The sequence below is a fragment of the Tachyglossus aculeatus genome, chromosome 1 (assembly GCF_015852505.1).
Source record: "Tachyglossus aculeatus isolate mTacAcu1 chromosome 1, mTacAcu1.pri, whole genome shotgun sequence".
NCBI lineage: Eukaryota > Metazoa > Chordata > Mammalia > Monotremata > Tachyglossidae > Tachyglossus > Tachyglossus aculeatus.
The window spans coordinates 12,129,526-12,150,050 of record NC_052066.1 but is presented as its reverse complement, the minus strand read 5'-3'; the positions used below and the strand labels follow the sequence as shown (position 1 = coordinate 12,150,050).

General features: G+C 49.6%; 1 protein-coding gene across 1 annotated transcript in view; it reads left to right on the top strand.

Moving 5' to 3' along the window:
• The first annotated feature begins 5,779 nt into the window (after positions 1 to 5,779).
• Positions 5,780 to 20,525, top strand: part of SMARCAL1 (SWI/SNF related, matrix associated, actin dependent regulator of chromatin, subfamily a like 1) — a 70,331-nt gene continuing 55,585 nt past the window's right edge. Inside the window, exons 1-3 of the mRNA XM_038742452.1 lie at positions 5,780 to 5,813; positions 16,960 to 17,700; positions 20,286 to 20,336. Coding sequence (XP_038598380.1) covers positions 5,783 to 5,813; positions 16,960 to 17,700; positions 20,286 to 20,336 — 823 coding nt within the window. The 5' untranslated portion in view covers positions 5,780 to 5,782. The remainder of the gene's footprint in view (positions 5,814 to 16,959; positions 17,701 to 20,285; positions 20,337 to 20,525) is intronic.

Genomic DNA, 20,525 nt, shown 5'->3' with positions numbered 1-20,525 from the left:
AAGAGGGAGGATGTTCCAGGCCAGAGGTAGAATGTGAGTGAGAGGTCGGCGGTGAGACAGAAGAGATGGAGGTACTGTAAGAAGGTTGTCATTAGAGGAATGAAGTATGCGGGCTGGGTTGGAGTACTAGAGTAGTGAGGTGAGGTAGGAAGGGGCAAGCTGATAGAGGGCTTTAAAGCCAATTTTGAGGAGTTTCTGTTTGTTGCCGAGGGCAATCACTATAGTTTCTTGAGGAGTGAGGAGACATGAGCTGAACGTTTTTGAAGGAAAGGAGCAGCATGCAGCCCAGGCCTCTCCAGCGGGGACAAAGGGACACGATGCCGTGGTAGGGCTGGCTGAGGACCCCCGGCGGGAGGCCCCCTCTATACCCCCCTGCAAACCCCAGACCTCAGCCTCTCCTCCCCCACCACAGAGCTCGCCACCCCCTCAAACCCCACTGGAGTAGGAAGTGATTATGAGAGGTTATCTGGTCCATTCCCCTGCCCCCGGGCTGAGCGGCACCAGCCCAGTCAGTCAGTCAGTCAATAGTATTTACTGAGCACTTTGTGCAGAGCACTGCACTAAGCACGTGGGAGAGTACACTATAACAATAAACAGACACATTCCCTGCCGACAGTGAGCTTACAACCTGGGGGGGGACAGGCATGAATAGAAATCAATAAATGACAGATATAAGTGCTGTGGGGCTGGGAGGGGGGTAGAATAAAGGGAGCAAATCAGGACCATGCAAAAGGGAATGGGAGAAAAGGAAAGTGGGGCTTAATCTGGGAAGGCCTCTTGGAGGAGATGGGCCTTCAATAAGGCTTTGAGGTGGGGGGAGAGTCATTATCTGTCAGATTTGAGGAGGGAGGGCATTCCAGGCCAGAGGGAAGACTTGGGCCAGGGACCGGCGGTGAGATAGACGGGATGGAGATCCAGTGCCCAGAAGACTGAGCATTTGATCCCGGGATTCTGGGCTCCCTTCACATTTGTCTCCCTTGGCAGCTCACAGGAGGAGAGGGTCGAGGGGGAGGGGCTGGAACCAGGGCCAAACAGATGGCTGCCTTATAAATGACTCTAATTTAATAACTCACAGCTCTCCGCTTAATTAAAAGGCTTTTCCCGAAATGACTTCCTGATGAGAAAGCGGAGGAGGTCACAGGGTGGAGGAGGGGCTGGGGGGTAATGGAAGGAACTGGGAGGTGGAGGGCCAGGGGGAGACATGGGAATCCTTCTCTCCACAGCTCCACACCTCACAGTTTCATGTGTGTGTGTGTGTGTGTGTGTGTGTGTGTGTGTGTTTGATCGTTATTATTAGCAGCAACCCTGACCGACCTCTCTCATCTCCCCTACCTCATTTCCTTGCCAAATGGCAGTACAGTCAGTATGTGACCACTAAGCCCTTTTTTTACGACATTTGTTAAGCGCTTACTATGTGCCAGGCACTGTTCTAAGCTCTGGGATAGATACAAGGTAATTGGGTTGGGCACAGTCCATGTCCTACATGGGGCTCACAGCCCTATTCCCCGTTTTACAGATGAGGGAACTGAGATTCAGAGAATCAATCAATCAATCAATCAATCATATTTACTCTCCCCCGCTTCAAAACCTTTTTGAAGGCCCATCTCCTCCAAGAGGCCTTCCCTGACTAAGCCATCCTTTCCTCTTCTCCCACTCCCTTCTGCATCACCCTGATTAGCTCCCTTTATTCATCCCCAATCCCAGCCCCACACCGCTTATGTCCATCTCAAAAATCTCAAAAATCTCCAGTGGCTACCAATCAACCTACGCATCAGGCAAAAACTCCTCAACCTCAGCTTCAAGGCTGTCCATCACCTCGTCCCCTCCTACCTCACCTCCCTTCTCTCCTTCTCCAGCTCAGCCCGCACCCTCCGCTCCACTGCCGCTAATCTCCTCACCGTGCCTCATTCTCGCTTGTCCCGCCGTCGACCCCGGGCCCATGTCAACCCCCTGGCCTGGAATGCCCTCCCTCCGCACATCCACCAAGCTAGCTCTCTTTCTCCCTTCAAAGCCCTACTGAGAGCTCACCTCCTCCAGGAGGCCTTCCCAGACTGAGCCCCCTCTTTCCTCTCCCCGTCCTCCCACTCCCCATCCCCCCACCTTACCTCCTTCCTCTCCCCACAGCACCTGTATATATGTATATATGTTTGTACGTATTTATTACTCTATTTTATTTGTACATATTTATTCTATTTATTTTATTTTGTTAATACGTTTTGTTTTGTTCTCTGTCTCCCCCTTCTAGACTGTGAGCCCACTGTTGGGTAGGGACCGTCTCTATATGTTGCCAACTTGTACTTCCCAAGCACTTAGTACAGTGCTCTGCACACAGTAAGTGCTCAATAAATATGACTGAATGAATGAATGAATCTGTCATTTATTTATTTTTATTGATGTCTGTCTCCCACCTCTAGACTGTAAGCTCATTGTGGGCAGGGAATGCACCTGTTTATCATTGTATTGTACTTTCCCAAGCTCTTAGTACAGTGCTCTGCACACAGTAAGCACTCAATACATACGATTGAATGAATGAATATTTACTGAGTGCTTACTGTGTGAGGTGTGCTCAGATATGATTGAATGATCGACTGGGAAGAGAAGTGACTTGTCCAAGGTCACACAGCAGACAAGTGGCAGAGCTGGAATTAGAATCCAGGTCGTTCTGACTTCCAGGCCTGGGCTCTATCCACTAGACCACACTGCTTCTCTTGGGATACCCACTTTCCCATGCCCCCATGAAAGATTGCATGCCCTTATCTTTATACTTTGTTGCATCCTCCTAACTGAAATTTATTTTAGTGTCAGTTCCTCCCACTAAATTGTATGCTTCTTGAGGGCAGAGATCAGCCCTACTGTTATACTCTTCCAAGCAGTTAGTACAGTGCTCTGCTCACAGTAGACTAAGCTCCTTGCGAGTAGGGCTCATGTCTTTCTACAGAAACGCTCTGGGCATGTCACTCCCCTCCTCAAAAATCTCAAGTGGTTGACTGTCAACCTCTCTATCAAACAAAAACCCCTCACTATTGGCTTTATAAAGCTGTCCATCCCCTCACCCCTTCCTACCTCACCTCCCTTCTCTTCTTCTCCATCCCAGCCCGCCCCCTCCGCTCCTCTGGTGCCGCTGACCTCCTCACTGGGCCTTGTTCTCGCCTGTCCCGCCATCGACCCCCGGCCCACGTCCTTCCCCTGGCCCGGAATGCCCTCCTTCTACCCATCTGCCAAAATAGCTCTCTTCCTCCCTTCACAGCCCTACTGAGAGCTCACCTCCTCCAGGAGGCCTTCCCAGACTGAGCCGCCCCTTTTTCCCTGCTCCTCCTCCCCATTGCCCCTACTCCCTCCCTCTGCTCTACCCCCTTCCCCCCCATAGCACCTGTGTATGTAAGTACATATTTATAATTATAATTCTATTTATTTTTATTAATGATGCACGTATATCTATAATTCTATTTATTTATAATGAAGCTACTGATGCCTGTTTACTTGTTTTGATGTCTGTCTCCCCTGTTCTAGACTGTGAGCCCGTTGTGGGCAGAGATTGTCTCTGTTGCTGAATTGTACTTTCCAAGTGTTTACTACAGTGCTCTGCACACAGTAAGTGCTCAGTACATACAATTGAGTGAATGAATGAGTAAATATTAACTAATTCTATGTACTCTCCCAAGTATTTGGGCCCGTGCTTTGCACCCAATAGACTGTCAGTACCTTGAGGACAGGGATCACGTCTGACTCTATTGTCCTCTTCCAAATGCCCAGTCTAGTGTTCTGCATACAGTAGAATGTAATCTCCTTGAGGGCAGGGATCTTGTCTAATAATTCTATCGGACTCTCCCAAGCACTCAGTACAGTGTTCTGCATGCAGTAGACTGTCAGCTCCTTGAAAGCAAAGATTGTGTCTACTAATTCTAAGCAGCCTAGTGTAGCAGACAGAACACAGTCCTGGGAGTCAAAAGGTTGTGGGTTCTAATCCTGGCTCCGCCACTTGTCTGCTGTGTGACCTTGGGCGAGTCATTTCACTTTTCTGAACCTCAGTTTCATCATCTGTAAAATGGGGATTGAGACTGTGAGCCCCACGTGGGGCAGGGACTGTGTCCAACCTGATTGGACACAGAAGGTAAAAGAACATTTGGATTTACTGAGTTCTTACTCCTTAACTTCTCTGTACCTCAATTACCTCATTTGTAAAATGGGGATTAAAAGTGAGCCCCATGGGGGACACGGACTGTGTCCACATTCATTCATTCAATCGTATTTATTGAGCGCTTACTGTGTGCAGAGCACTGTACTAAGCACTTGGGAAGTACAAGTTGGCAACATATAGAGACAGTCCCTACCCAACAGCGGGCTCACAGTCCAGAAAGGGGAGACAGACAACAAAACAAAACATATTAACAAAATAAAATAAATAGAATAGTAAACATGTACAAGTAAAATAGAGTAATAAATCTGTACAAACATATATACAGGTGCTGTGGGGAGGGGAAGGAGGTAGGACGGGGGGATGGGGAGGGGGAGAGGAAAGAGGGGGCTCAGTCTGGGAAGGCCTCCTGGAGCAGGTGAGCTCTCAGTAGGGCTTTGAAGGGAGGAAGAGAGCTAGCTTGGCAGATGTGCGGAGGGAGGGCATTCCGGGCCAGGGGGAGGATGTGGGCCGGGAGGTCGACGGTGGGACAGGCGAGAACGAGGCCCAGTGAGGAGGTTAGCCGCGGCAGAGGAGTGGAGGGTGCGGGCTGGGCTGTAGAAGGAGAGAAGGGAGGTGAGGTAGGAGGGGGCGAGGTGATGGACAGCCTTGAAGCTGAGAGTGAGTTTTTACCTGATGCGTAGTTAGGTAGCCACTGGAGATTTTTAAGGAGGGGAGTAACATGCCCAGAGCGTTTCTGCACAAGGATGATCTGAGCAGCATCGTGAAGTATAGATTGAAGTGGGGAGAGATAGGAGGATGGGAGATCAGAGAGGAGGCTGATGCAGTAATCCGGTCGGGATAGGATGAGAGATGGAACCAGCAAGGTAGCGGTTTGGATGGAGAGGAAAGGGTGGATCTTGGCAATGTTGCGGAGGTGAGACCAGCAGTTTTTGGTGATGGATTGGATGTGAGGGGTGAACGAGAGAGCAGGGTTGAGGATGACACCAAGGTTGCGGGCTCGTGAGACGGGAAGGATGGTAGTGCCGTCAACAGTGATGGGAAAATCAGGGAGAGGGCAGGGTTTGGGAGGGAAGATAAGGAGTTCAGTCTTGGACATATTGAGTTTTAGATGGGCGGCAGACATCCAGATGGAGATGTCTTGAAGGCAGGAGGAGATGCAAGCCTGAAGGGAGGGAGAGAGAGCAGGGACAGAGACGTAGATTTGGGTGTCATCAGTGTAGAGATGGTAGTTGAAGCCATGGGAGTGAATGAGTTCACCAAGGGAGTGAGTATAGATAGAGAACAGAAGGGGACCAAAAACTGACCCTTGAGGAACCCCTACTGTAAGGGGATGGGAGGGGGAGGAGGAGCCCGCAAAAGAGATTGAGAATGAACAGCCGGAGAGATGAGGAGAACCAGGAGAGGACAGAGTCTGTGAAGCCAAGGTTGGATAGCGTGTTGAGGAGAAGGGGATGGTCCACAGTGTCGAAGGCAGCTGCGAGGTCGAGGAGGATTAGGATAGAGTAGGAGCCGTTGGATTTGGCAAGCAGGAGGTCATCGGTGACCTTTGAGAGGGCAGTTTCTGTGGAATGTAGGGGACGGAAGCCAGATTGGAGGGGGTCGAGGAGAGAGTTTGCATTGAGGAATTCAAGGCAGCGGGTGTGGATGACTTGTTCAAGGAGTTTGGAAAGGAACGGTAGGAGGGAGATAGGGCGATAACTAGAAGGGGAGGTGGGGTCAAGAGGGTTTTTTAGGATGGGGGAGACGTGAGCATGTTTGAAGGCAGAGGGGAAGGAACCAGTGGAGAGTGAGTGGTTGAAGATGGAAGTTAAGGAGAGGAGGAGGGACGGGGCGAGAGATTTCATAAGATGAGAGGGAACGGGGTCAGAAGCACAGGTGGCTGGAGTAGCACTTGAGAGGAGGGAGGAGATCTCATCTGAGGATACTCCTGGGAAGGATGGGAGAGTAGTGGAGAGGGTTGAGAGCCGGGGGGTTGGAGAAAGGGGAGGACTGACTTTGGGTAGCTCAGACCTGATGGAGTTAATTTGATTACCTTATATCTCCCCCAGTGCTTAGAACAGTGCTTGGCACATAGTAAATGCTTAACAAGTACCATCATTATTATTATTATCTGTAAAAAGGGGATTAAGTTTGTGAGGCCTATGTGGGACAGGGACTGTGTTCAATCCGATTATCTTCATTCACTTATTCATTCAGTCGTATTTATTGAGTGTTTACTGGGTACAAAGTATTGTACTAATCACTTGGGAGAGTACACTGTAACAATAAACGGATACTTACACCTGGATTGTAAGCTTGTTCTGAGCAGGGAACCTGCCTGCTAATTCTGCAATATTGATTGATTGCTTGATATCTAGTCCAGAGTTTAGTACAGTGTCTGGAATTCTCTCTCCCCCACTTTCAAAGCCTAATTGAAGGCCCATCTCCTCCAAGAAGCCTTCTCTGACTAAGCCCTCCTCTCCTTCTCTCCACACCCTTCTGTGTCTCCCTGACTTATTCCTTTGTTTATCCTCCCTCCTACCCCCACAGCACAAACACACACCCATATATATATATATATATATATATATATATATATATATATATATATATATATGTATATATATATATATATATATATATATTTGTAAGAGAAGCAGCGTGGCTCAGTGGAAAGAGCCCAGGCTTGGGAGTCAGAGGTCATGGGTTCTAATCCCAGCTCCACTGATCGTCAGCTGTGTGACTTGGAGCAAGTCACTTCACTTCTCTGGGCCTCAGTTCCCTCATCTGTAAAATGGGAATGAAGACTATGAGCCCCACGTGGGACAACCTGATCACCTTGTAACCCCCCAGCGCTTAGAACAGTGCTTGGCACATAGTGAGTGCTTAACAAATACCATCATTATTATTCTTATTATCCGTCATTTATTTATTTCTATTAATGTCTGTCTCCCCCTCTAGACTGTGAGCTGGGAAGGTGTCTGTTATATTGCACTCTCCCAAGCTCTTAGTACAGTGCTTTGCACCCAGCAAGCACTCAATAAGTACGATTGAATGAATGAATGAATGAATGAATGGAACATCCTCTACACTCCGCCAGACTGTAAGCTCTTTATGGGCAAGGAATGTGTATGTTACATTGCTATATTGTAATTTCCCAATAGTAACTTATAATACTATAGTATAGTATAGTGTTACTACAGTAATAGTTCTGTGTGCTTAGTAATTGCTCAATAAATACGATTGATTGATTAATTGATTGATTGGCACATAGTAAGCGGTTAACAAATACGCTTTTTTTAACAAATAAAAAGGAAGAAAAAAAGAGATTTCAGATCTTGCCCTGACCGCCTTGGTGTCAACCCAAAAGGAGCCACCAGGGGGAGCTACACCTCCCGGCCCAGAGGTGGACCCGAGAGCCGGCGAAGGGCCGTTATTTCCCAGTATGCACCGCGCGCCTCGCGTCAGGCGCCGCCATGTCGCGGCCGGAACTACAGGTCCCAGCCTGCCCCGCGGGGTCTCTCGGGGAGGCCGAGGGGCTGCCGCCGCCGCGCTGCCTCCTGGGAGATGTAGTCCGCCGCTGAGGAGCCCCGGCCGCGCCCATGGGGGAACCAGAGGCGGGGGAGGAGAGGGGCTGGGCCGGGAGCCCCTATCCGCAGGCCCCGGATGTAGCCGGCTTCCCAGGTCGTACCAAGGGAGGGGCGGGGGAGAGAGTGGACCAAACCATTTCTAACACGGGGGGTGGAGGAAGATGAAATCACCCCGAAAACGGGGTGCAGCGGGAGCAGTGACCCTCCCAAGGGAAGAAGACTTGCTAATAACATTATGCTCAACCTGTTTGTGGGTGATCCCGGGCAGGGAGCGCCCTAAGGGGACGGAGGGATGGGCGCCTACCCTCCCTGACACCCCCCGAGCCAGGAGTAGTACGGCCCGGCAGGGGACTGGCCCAGACGCCTTTGGAAATAAGCATCACAGGAAGAAGAAATAATACATTCATAAGTAATGATGGTATTTGTTAATAATAATAATGGTATTTGTTAAGCGCTTACTAGGTGCAAAGCACTGTTCTAAGCGCTGGGAAGGATAACAAGGTGATCAGGTTGTCCCACGTGGGGCTCACAGCCTTCATCCCCATTTTCCAGAAGAGGGAACTGAGGCCCAGAGAAGTGAATAATAATAATGGCATTTGTTAAGCGCTTACTGTGTGCCAAACACTGTTCTAAGCGCTAAGGGGGGGGATACAAGGTGATCAGGATGTCCCACGTGGGGCTCACAGTCTTCATCCCCATTTTCCAGAGGAGGTCACTGAGGCCCAGGAAGTGAAGTGACTTGCCCAACGTCACCCAGCAGACAAGCGGTGGAGCCAGGATTAGAACCCACGCCCTCTGACTCCCAAGCCCGGGCTCCTTCCACTGAGCCACGCTGCTTCTTTAAGCGCTTACTGTGTGCCCAGCACTGTTCTAAGCGCTGCAAACAGTGGTTTTTGTTAAAGGCTCAATCTGGGCCGCCCACTCTGCGAAACGCTGATAGAAGATAATCAGGTGGGGTACTGTCGCGGTCCCATGTGGAGCTCACACTCCAAAAACTCTGTTGTGGCGTAGTAACAATAATCATCATAATGTGGCATTTGTTAACAACAATAATTATTGTAATATTGCAATTATAATTGTTATCGTAATTACTGTAAAATTATTACAATATCATTACAGTATTGTAGACAGATTATTATTGTTATTATTATGGTATTAAGTACTTATTATTACTAGGTGCTAAGCACTGTTCTAAATGCTGTGGTAGATACAAAGTCATCTGCACATGGTAAACACTAAGTAAATCAATCAATCAATCGTGTCTATTGAGCGCTTACTGTGTGCAGAGCACTGTACTAAGCGCTTGGGAAGTACAAGTTGGTTACGATTGAATGAGCGAACTCATTCAATTGTATTTATTGAGCGCTTACTGTGTGCAGAGCACTGTACCAAGCGCTTGGGAAGTACAAGTTGGCAACATATAGAGATGGTCTCTACCCAACAGCGGGCTCAATCAATCAATCAATCGTATTTATTGAGCGCTTACTGTGTGCAGAGCACTGTACCAAACGCTTGGGAAGTACAAGTTGGCAACATATAGAGACGGTCTCTACCCAACAGCGGGCTTACAGTCTAGAAGGGGGAGACAGACAACAAAACATATTAACAAAATAAAATAAATAGAATAAATATGAGTGAGTGAATCAGGTTGTCCCAAGTGGGGCTCACAGACTTCATCCCCATTTTCCGGATGAGGTCACTGAGGCCCAGAGAAGTGAAGTGACTTGCCCAAGATCACACAGCGGACAAATCATGGAGTCGGGATTAGAACTCATGTCCTCTGACTTCCAAGCCCGGGCTGTTTCCACTAAGCCACGGTGCGTCTTCGTAATAATAATAATTAATTAATTAATTGATTGATTGATTCAATCGTATTTATTGAGCGCTTACTGTGTGCAGAGCAGTGTACTAAGCGCTTGGGAAGTACAAGTTGGCAACATATAGAGACGGTCCCTACCCAGCAACGGGCTCACAGTCTAGAAGGGGGAGACAGACAACAAAACAAAACATGTGGACGGGTGTCAAGTCGTCAGAATAAATAGAAGTAAAGCTAGATGCACATCATTAACAAAATAAATAGAATAGTAAATATGTACAAGTAAAATAAATAGAGTAATAAGTCTGTACAAACACATATACAGGTGCTGTGGGGAGGGGAAGGAGGTGAGGAAAAAGGGGGCTCAGTGTGGGAAGGCCTCCTGGAGGAGGTGAGCTCTCAGTAGGGCTTTGAAGGGAGGAAGAGAGCTAGCTTGGCGGATATGTGGAGGGAGGGCGTTCCAGGCCAGGGGGAGGACGTGGGCTGGGGGTCGATGGCGGGACAGGAGAGAATGTGGCACAGTGAGGAGGTTAGCGGCAGAGGAGCGGAGGGTACGGGCTGGGTAAGGAGAGAAGGGAGGTGAGGTAGGAGGGGGCGAGGGGATGGACAGCCTTGAAGCCGAGAGTGAGGAGTTTTTGCTTGATGAGTAGGTTGACTGGTAGCCATGGAGATTTTTGAGGAGGGGAGTAACATTCCCAGAGCATTTCTGCACAAAGATGATCCGGGCAGCAGTGTGAAGTACAGACTGAAGTGGGGAGAGACAGGAGGATGGGAGATCAGAGAGGAGGCCGATGCAGTAATCCAGTCAGGATAGGATGAGAGATTGAACTAACAGGGTAGTAGTTTGGATGGAGAGGAAAGGGTGGATCTCGGCGATGTTTCAGAGGTGAGACCTTCAGGTATTGGTGATGGATTGGATGTGAGGGGTGAACGAGAGAACAGAGTTGAGGATGACACCAAGGTTGCGGACTAGTGAGACAGGAAGGATGGTAGTGCCGTCTACAGTGACGGGAAAGTCAGGGAGAGGGCAGTATTTGGGAGGGAAGATAAGGAGTTCAGTCTTGGACATCTTGAGTTTTAGGTGATGGTGGTGGAGATGTCCTGAAGGCAGGAGGAGATCCGAGCCTGAAGGGAGGGGGAGAGAGCAGCGGCAGAGGTGTAGATTTGGGTGTCATCAGCATAGAGATGATAGTTGAAGCCGTGGGAGTGAATGAGTTCACCGAGGGAGTGAATGTAGATAGAGAACAGAAGGGGACCAAGAACTGACCATTGAGGAACCCCTACAGTAAGGGGATGAGAGAGGGAGGAGGAGCCCGCAAAGGAGATTGAGAATGAACGGCCGGAGAGGTAGGAGGAGAACCAGGAGAGGATGGAATCTGTGAAGCCAAGGTTGGATAGCATGTTGAGGAGAAGGGGGTGGTCCACAGTGTCGAAGGCAGCTGAGAGGTCAAGGAGGATTAGAATAGAGTAGGAGCCGTTAGATTTGGCAAGAAGGAGGTCATTGGTGACCTTTGAGAGGTTAGTTTCGGTGGAATGTAGGGGATGGAAACCATATTGGAGGGGGCCGAGGAGAGAGTTGGCATTGAGGAATTCAAGGCAGCGGGTGTAGGTGACTCGTTCAAGGAGTTTGGAAAGGAATGGTAGGAGGGAGATAGGGCGATAACTAGAAGGGGAGGTGGGGTCAAGAGAGGATTGGGGAGACGTGGGCATGTTTGAAGGTAGAGGGGAAGGAACCAGTGGAGAGTGAGCAGTTGAAGATGGAAGTTAAGGAGGGGAGGAGGGACGGGGCAAGAGATTTCATAAAATGAGAGGGAATATGGTCAGAAACACAGGTGGCTGGCTTCTAGACTGTGAGCCCGCTGTTGGGTAGGGACCATCTCTATATGTTGACAATTTGTACTTCCCAAGTGCTTAGTACAGTGCCCTGCACACAGTAAGCGCTCAATAAATGCGATTGAATGAAATGAATGAATGAGTAGCACTTGAGAGGAGGGAGGAGATCTCATCTGAAGATACTGCTGGGAAGGATGGGAGAGTAGCAGAGAGGGTTGAGAGCAGGGGGGTTATTTAATAACTCCTCACTCTCAGCTTCAAGGCTGTCCATAACCTCACCCACTCCTAACTCACCTCCCTTCTGTCCTTCTCCAGCCCAGCCCGCACCCTCCATTCCTCTGCTGCTAATCTCCTCACTGGGCCTCGTTCTCGCCTGTCCCACCGTCGACCCCCGGCCCACGTCTTTCCCCTGGCCCGGAATGCCCTCCCTCTGCCCCTCCGCCAAGCTAGCTCTCTTCCTCCCTTCAAAGCCCTACTGAGAGCTCACCTCCTCCAGGAGGCCTTCCCAGACTGAGCCCCCTTTTTCCTCTCCTGCTCCCCATCCCCCCCACCTCCTTCCCCTCCCCACAGCTCCTGTATATATGTTTGTACAGATTTATTACTCTATTTATTTTACTTGTACATATTCACTATTCTGTTTACTTTGTCAATGGTGTACATCTAGCTTTACTTCTATTTATTCTGACGACTTGACACCTGACCACATGTTTTGTTTTGTTGTCTTTCTCCCCCTTCTAGACTGTGAGGTCATTGTTGGGTAGGGACCGTCTCTATATGTTACCAACTTGTACTTCCCAAACGCTTAGTACAGTGCTCTGCACACCGTAAGCGCTCAATAAATATGAATGAATAATAATAATAACAATAATGGTGGCATTTGTTAAGTGCTTACTATGTGCCAAGCACTGTTCTAAGCGCTGGGGTAGATACAAGGTAACCAGGTTGTCCCACATGGGGCTCACAGCCTTCATCCCCATTTTACAAATCAGGGAACTGAGGCACAGAGAAGTTAAGTGATTTGCCCAAGGTCACACAGCTGACAAATGGCAGAGGCGGAATTAGAACCCATGACTTCTGACTCTTAAGCCGGGGCTCTTGCCACTGAGCCACACTGCTTCTGGTATTTGCTAAGCGTGTACTACGTGCCAGGTGCTCTGTTAAGCACTGTGGTAGATACAGTCACATTGGGTTGGATGCAGTCCCTGTCCAATGTGGGGCTCACAGTCTCCATCCCCATTTTCCAGACGAGAGAACTGAGGCCCAGAGAAATGAAGTGACATGCCCTAGGTCACACAGCATACAAGTGGTGGAGCAGGTGTATTCTCCCAAGTGTTTAGTACAGTGCTCTGAACAGAGTAAGTGCTCAATAAGTACCATTGATTGATTAATTAGGAGGGAGAACTGGGTAATCAAGGGTACTAAACGCATAAAGCACTCTATTGAGCTCTAGGGAGAGTACAGTTCATTCATTCAATCGTATTTATTGAGCACTTCCTGTGTGCAGAGCACTGTACTAAGCGCTTGGGAAGTACAAGTCGGTAACATATAGGGACGGTCCCTACCCAACAACGGGCTCACAGTCTACAAGGGGTAGACAGACAACAAAACAAAACATAGAGTTGGTAGACACATTCCCTGCCACAAGGAACTTATAGTCTATGGGGGGGAGATAGGAATATAAATTCATATTTAACTCCAAGTGCTTAGTAAAGTGCTCTGCACACAGTAAGCACTCAGTTCATTCATTCTTTCATTCAGTCATTCATTGTCGTATTTTTTGAGAGCTTACCGTGTGCAGAGCACTGTACTAAGCGCTTGGGAAGTATAAGTTGGCACCATATAGAGACGGTCCCTACCTAACAACAGGCTCACAGTCTAGAACGGGGAGACAGACAACAAAACAAAACATGTAGACAGGTGTCAAAGTCGTCAGAACAAATAGAATTAAAGCTATATGCACATCATTAACAAAATGAATAGAGTAGTAAATATGTACAAGTAAAATAGAGTAATATATCTGTACAAATATATATACAAGTGCTGTGGGGTTTATTGAGCGCTGACTGTGTGCAGAGCACTTTACTAAGCGCTTGGAAAGCGCACTGGAAAAATTTCCAGTGGCTACCAATCAACCTACGCATCAGGCAAAAACTCCTCACTCTCAGCTTCAAGGCTGTCCATCGCCTCGCTCCCTCCTACCTCATCTCCCTTCTCTCCTTCTCCAGCCCAGCCCGCAGCCTCCGCTCCTCTGCCGCCGCTAACCTCCTCACTGGGCCTCGTTCTCTCCTGTCCCGCTGTCGACCCCCGGCCCATGTCCTTCCCCTGGCCTGGAATGCCCTCCCTCCGCACATCCGCCAAACTAGCTCTCTTCCTCCCTTCAAGGCCCTACTGAGAGCTCACCTCCTCCAGGAGGCCTTCCCACACTGAGCCCCCTCCTTCCTCTCCCCCTCCTCCCCCTCCCCATCCCCCCTGCCTTACCTCCTTCCCCTCCCCACAGCACCTGTATATATGTATATATGTTTGTACATATTTATTACTCTATTTTACTTGTACATATTTATTCTATTTATTTTATTTTGTTAATATGTTTTGTTGTGTTGTCTGTCTCCCCCTTCTAGACTGTGAGCCCGTTGCTGGGTAGGGACCGTCTCTAGGTGTTGCCAACTTGTACTTCCCAAGCACTTAGTACAGTGCTCTGCACACAGTAAGTGCTCAGTAAATACAATTGAATGAATGAATGAAAGTGCAATTCAGCAGTAGAGACAATCCCTGTCCATGATGGGCGCACAGTCTAGAACGGGGGAGACAGACATCAAAACAAGTAAATAGGCATCAGTAGCATCACTATAAATAGATAGAATTATAGACATATGCACATTAAAACAAGTAAACAGGCATTAATATAAATAAATAGAATGATAGGTATATACAAATATAAACAAGCGCTGTGTGGCGGGGAAGGGGGTAGAGCAAAGGGAGCAAGTCAGGGCGATGGGGCTGGGGTGCTGAAGAAAAGATGGGCTTTGTCTGGGAAGGCCTCCTGGAGGAGGTGAGTCTTCAGTAGGGCTTTGAAGTGAGGGGGAGAGTGATTGTTTCGCAGATTTGAGGAGGGAGGGAGGGCGTTCCAGGCCAGAGATAGGACGTGGGCCAGGGGTCGACGGTGGGACAGGCGAGAACGAGGCCCAGTGAGGAGGTTAGCGGCACCAGAGGAGCGGAGGGTGTGGGCTGGGATGGAGAAGGAGAGAAGGGAGGTGAGGTAGGAGGTGGCTAGGGGATGAAGAGCCTTGAAGCCGAGAGTGAGGAGTTTTTGATTGACTCATAGGTTGACAGGCAACCACTGGAGATTTTTGAGGAGGGTAGTGACATGCCCAGAGCGTTTCTCTAGAAAGATAATCCAGGTAGCAGAGTGAAGTATAGGCTGAAGTGGGGAGAGACAGGAGGGTGGGAGATCAGAGAGGAGGCTGATGCAGTGATTCAGGCGGGACAGGACCTAAGGTGATAGCGGTTTGGGTGGAGAGGAAAGGGCGGATCTTGGCGATGTCATGAAGGTGAGACCGGCAGGATTTGGTGACGGATTGGATGTGTGGGGTGAATGAGAGAGGGGAGTCAAGGATGACACTAAGGTTGCGGGCTTGTGAGACAGGGAAGGATGGTTGTGCCCTTGACAGTGACGGGAAAGTCCGGGAGAGGACAGGGTTTGGGAGGGAAGCTAAGGAGCTCAGTCTTGGACATGTTGAGATATAGGTGGTGGGCGGGACATCCAGGTGGTGATGTCCTGAAGGCAGGAGGAAATATGAGCCGGGAGGGAGGGAGAACAGGAGAGGAGAAGCAGCATGGCTTTGTGGAAAGAGCCCAGGCTTGGGAGTCAGAGGTCGTGGGTTCTAATTCCTGCTCCGCCACTTGTCAGCTGTGTGACTTTGGGCAAGTCACTTCACTTCTCTGGGCCTCAATTCCCTCATCTGTCAAATGGGGATTAAGACTGTGAGCCCTTCGTGGAACAACCTGATCCCCTTGTATCCCCCCCCCCCCAGTGCTTAGAGCAGTGCTTTGCACATATTAACAAATACCATCATTATTATTATGTAGTTTTGGGTGTCATCTGCATAGACGTAGTAGTTGAAGCTGTGAGCGCGAATGAGTTCTCCAAGGGAGTGAGTGTAGATGGAGAATAGAAGGGGACCAAGAACTGAACTTTGAGGGTTCCCTACAGTTAGATGTGTTTTCAACAAGACTTTGAAGGAGGGGAGGACAATCATCTGTTGAATATGAAGAGGGAGGGCATTCCAGGCCAGAGGCAGGATGTTGGCGAGTGGTCGGCAGGGCGATAGATGAGATGAAAGAATAGTGAGAAGGTTGGCGTTAAAGAAATAAAGTATGCGGGCTGGGTTGGAGTAGGAGAGTGGTGAGGTGAGGTAGGTGGGGGCAAGGGGATTGACTGCTTAAAAGCCAATGGTGACGAGTTTTTGTTTGCAGCGGACGTGGATGGGGAACCACTGAAGGTTCTTGAGCAGAGGGGAAACATGGACTGAGCGGTTTTGTAGAAAAATGATCTGGGCAGCAGAGTGTAGTAAGGACTGGATTGGGGAGAGAGGCGGGAAGCTGGGAGGTCAGCAAGGATAAGTGGTTGGAATAACATAGCAGTTTGGATGGAGAGGAAAGGGTGGATTTTAGCAGTTTTGTGAAAAAAATAGGATTTGGTGACAGATTGAATATGTGGGTTGAATGAAAGAGATGAGGATAACGCTAAGTTTACGGACTTGTGAAACGGAGGATGATGATGATGGCATTTGTTAAGCGCTTACTATGTGAAGCAGAGAAGCAGCGTGGCTTAGTGGAAAGAGCACGGGCTTTGGAGTCAGAGGTCACGGGTTCAAATCCCGCCTCCGCCACTTGTCAGCTGGGTGACTTTGGGCAAGTCACTTCACTTCTCTGGGCCTCAGTTCCCTCATCTGTAAAATGGGGACTGTGAGCCCCCTGTGGGACAACCTGATCACCTTGTAACCTCTCCAGCTCTTAGAACAGTGCTTTGCACATAGTAAGTGCTTAATAAATGCCATTATTATTATTATTATTATTATTATTATTATTATTATTATTATTATTATGTGCCAAGCACTGTCCTAAGGGCTGGGGTAGATACAAGGTCATCAGGTTGTTCCACGTGGGGCTCACAGTCTTCATCCCCATTTTACAGATGAGGCCACTAAGGGACAGAGAAGTGAAGTGACTTGCCCAAAGTCACACAACCGAAAAGTGGCGGAGCCAGAATTAGAACCCACAACCTCTGACTCCCAAGCCCAGGCTCTTGCCACTAAACCACGCTGCTTCAAATTACTATGTGCTAAGCGCTGGTGTAGACAGAAGGTAATGAGGTTGTCCCATGTGGGGCTCCCAGTCTTAATCCCCATTTTACAGATGAGGTGATTGAGGGCCAGAGAAGTGAAGTGACTTGCCCCAGGTCACACAGCAGACGAGTGGCAGAGCTGGGATTAGAACCCATTACCTTCTGACTCCAAGGCCCAAGCCACTGCACCATATTGCTTCCCATAGGTTGCCAAGGTCACACGGCAGGCAAGTGACTCGGGGCTCGATTGTTTTTTCAGGTGTCTCTGGCCCTCTGAGGGCCAGGAATCCCCGGGCCAACATGTCCTCGGCCCTCACGGAGGAGCAGAAGAAGAAGATCGAAGAGAACCGGCAGAAGGCCTTGGCCCGCAGAGCTGAGAAGCTGGCACAGCGCCATCAGAGCCACGGGCCGGGACCCCCCGGCCCGGCCGCCCCCACGGCCCCGCCGCAGCGCAACGGCCGGCCGGCCCACGGGGGCCAGACCCCGGACGGCTTGAGGACCGGGACGTCCGGGCTAGCCCCTCCCTTCGGCCCGGACAACCAGCCGGCCGCAGCCGAACAGAGGCCGGGCCAGGACCGACTGGACTCGCGGACTCCGGGGACCACTGTTCCCCCGCCGTCCCCCGCGGCGGCCTCGGGCCTGGAGCCCCCCTCTCTTCCCCGGTCGGCTCCTCTGGCTAATCCGCCCCGGTGGCCCGAGCGGGAGCCTGGCTACCGGCCTCCTGTCCCCGGCCCCGAGGCCTTCCAGGAGGAGGCGGGCGGCCGGCCCCTTGGGCCGCGCTCCGGCCCGGAGCTGGGGAGCTTGTCCGGGGGGCCGGCCGGGATGGGGCCGGAGCCACGGTGGCCCGGGGGATGGGGCCCGCGGGACCCGGGAGCCCCTTCCCGCCAGAGCGGGACGCGCGGGAAGTGCACCAGGAGGGCCGGGAACCGCTTCCAGGTGGAAGTCGGCTATGACGCCAAACTCCTCGCCGTGTTCAAGAGTCTGCCCAGCAGGATCTACGGTCATGCCGCCCCATCCCTCCTTTTCACCTTTCCCTGTCTCTCAGACACCTCAAGGGACAGGCCTTGCCCAGACTCCCCTCCACCTCCTAACCCTGCCACTCACCCGCTCCTTTCCCATCCGCCGGGTTAGACTCAGTCTCCAGGTTGCCTGTCGCCATTTCTGTTCTGTGGCAGGGCCGTCTGCCTGGGTTTGAGAAGAGGAGATGGCAGGAGTAGTCGTAATAATAATAATAATAATGATGTTTGTTAATCACTATGTGCAAAGCACTGTTCTAAGTGCTGTGGGGATACAAGGTGATCAGGTTGTCTCACATGGGGCTCACAGTCTTAATCCCCATTTTACAGATGAGGGAACTGAGGCACAGAGAAGTTAAGTGACTTGCCCAAAGTCACACAGCTCACAGTTGGCGGATCTGTGATTTGAACCCGTGACCTCTGACTCCAAAGCCCGTGCTCTTTCCACTGAGTCACGGGAGCAGTAGTAGTAGCGATAATGATGACGATGATTTTGGTATTTGTTAAGCACTTACTTTGTGCCAGACACTGTACGAGGCGCTGGAGTAGATACAAGACAGGTTGGACACAGTCCCTGTCCCTCATGGGACTCACCTTCTTAATTCCCACTTTCCAGATGAGGTAACTGAGGCCCAGAGAAGTGAAGTGACGTAGGAGCAGTAGTAGTTAGAATAACGGTAATAGTAGCAGTAGTAATAATGCTAGTGATAGTAGTAGTAGTAATAACTGTAATAATAATAATAATGGGATTTATTAAGCACTTACTCTGGGCCAACCACTTCTCTAAGCACCGAGAGAGATAAAAGATAATCAGATTGGACACAGTTCCTACCCCACATAATAATAATCATAATTATGGTACTTGTTAAGCATCTACTATGAGCCAAGTACTGTTCTAAGTGCTGAAGTAGATAAAAGATAATCAGGTTGGACACAGTTCCTAGCCCACAAAATAATAATAATAATAATAATAATGATGGTATTTGTTAAGCATCTACTGTGAGCCAAGCCCTGTTCTAAGTGCTGGGGTAGATAAAGGATAATCAGGTTGGACACAGTTCCTAGCCCACAAAATAATAATAATGATGGTATTTGTTAAGCATTTACTATGAGCCAAGCACTGTTCTAAGCGCTGGGGTAGATAAAAGATAGTCTGGTTGGACACAGTTCCTACCCCACATAATAATAATCATAATTATGGTACTTGTTAAGCATTTACTACAGGCCAAGCATTGTTCTAAGCCCTGTGATAGATAAAAGATAATCAGATTGGACACAGTCCCTGCCCCACATAATAATCATAATAATGATAATTATGGTACTTGCTTAGCACTCACAATGGGCCAAGCACTGTTCTAAGTGTTGGGGTAGATGCAAGGTCATCAAATTGGACACAGTCCCTGTCCCACATTGGGCTCAAACTCTTAATCCCATTTTCCAGAGGAGGTAATTGAGGCCCAGAGAAGTGAAGTGACTTACCCAAGGTCACACTACAGACATGTGACAGAGCTGGGATTAGAACCCAAGTCCTCTGACTCCCGGACTCCTGTTCTATCTACTAAGCCATGCTGCTTCCCGGCTCTACCGCTTGTCTGCTGTGTGACCTCGGGCAAGCCACTTAACTTCTTTGTGCCTCAGTTACCTTATCTGTAAAATGGGGATTTCAGACTGTGAGCCCCAAGTGGGACAACCTGATGACCTTGTATCCACCCCAGCATTAAGAACAGTGCTTGACACATAGTAAGCGCTTAACAAATACCATCATTATTATTAGTAGTAGTAGCAGCAGCAGCAATAGTAGTAGTAGCGGTAATAATAGCAGTAGTAATAGTAACAGTCTTAACAGTAACCGTATTTATTTACTGCACTAAGTGCAGGGGAGATTACAGTATAACAATAAACAGGCACATTTCCTGCCTGCAAAGAGCTTACAGTCGAGAGGTGGAGACAGACATTAATAGAAATAAATAATAATAATAATAATGGCATTTGTTAAGCACTTACTATGTGCCAAGCACTGTTCTAAGCACTAGGGGAGATACAAGTTTATAAGATGGTCCCAAGTGGGGCTTGCAGTCTTTATCCCCATTTTACAGATGAGGTAACTGAGACCCAGAGAAGTTAAGTGACTTGCCCAAAGTCACACAGCTGACAAGATGTGGCGCTGGGATTAGAACCCACAACCTCTGACTCCCAAGCCCGGGCTCTTTCCACTAAGCCACACGGCTTCTCCTCTTCCTCCTCTTGTATCCACACTATTCCGTGGGGCGACTGTGTGGGTCAAGTGCTTACTTCACTGCTCTGCACGTAGTAAGTGCTCAGTAAATACCATTGGTTGATTGATTAGAGACCTCCGCTTCCCCAGAATTTTGAACAGTCCAGCGGGAAGGGTCAGTGAAGCTTGCTGCGGACAGGGAACGTGGCTATCAACTCTTTTATATTGGACTTCCCTGAGTATTTAGCACATTGCTCTGAATGCAGTAAGCGCTCAATAAGTACTACTGATGGATTGATGCCGCTCGTCCTGTTGGTCTTGGCGGACTGACCTCCCCCTCTTTCCCCATTGCAGATCCGACCACGCAGCAGTGGAACTTCAGCCTGTCCGACTACGGCGATCTCAGTAAGTCGAGCCGGCCAAGAGCGGGCCTGGACTCTTACTGCCGACCTCGACCTTGCCAGAGGCGGTGGGTCGTCCCCTTCGATCCCACTGGGCGCTGCCGTCCTTCAGAGCGGCGGGGCCTCGCATCATGTCATCCGTACTCTCCGAGTCCTTTTCCCGTTAGCTCAAGGACCTGTGAAACAAAATGAT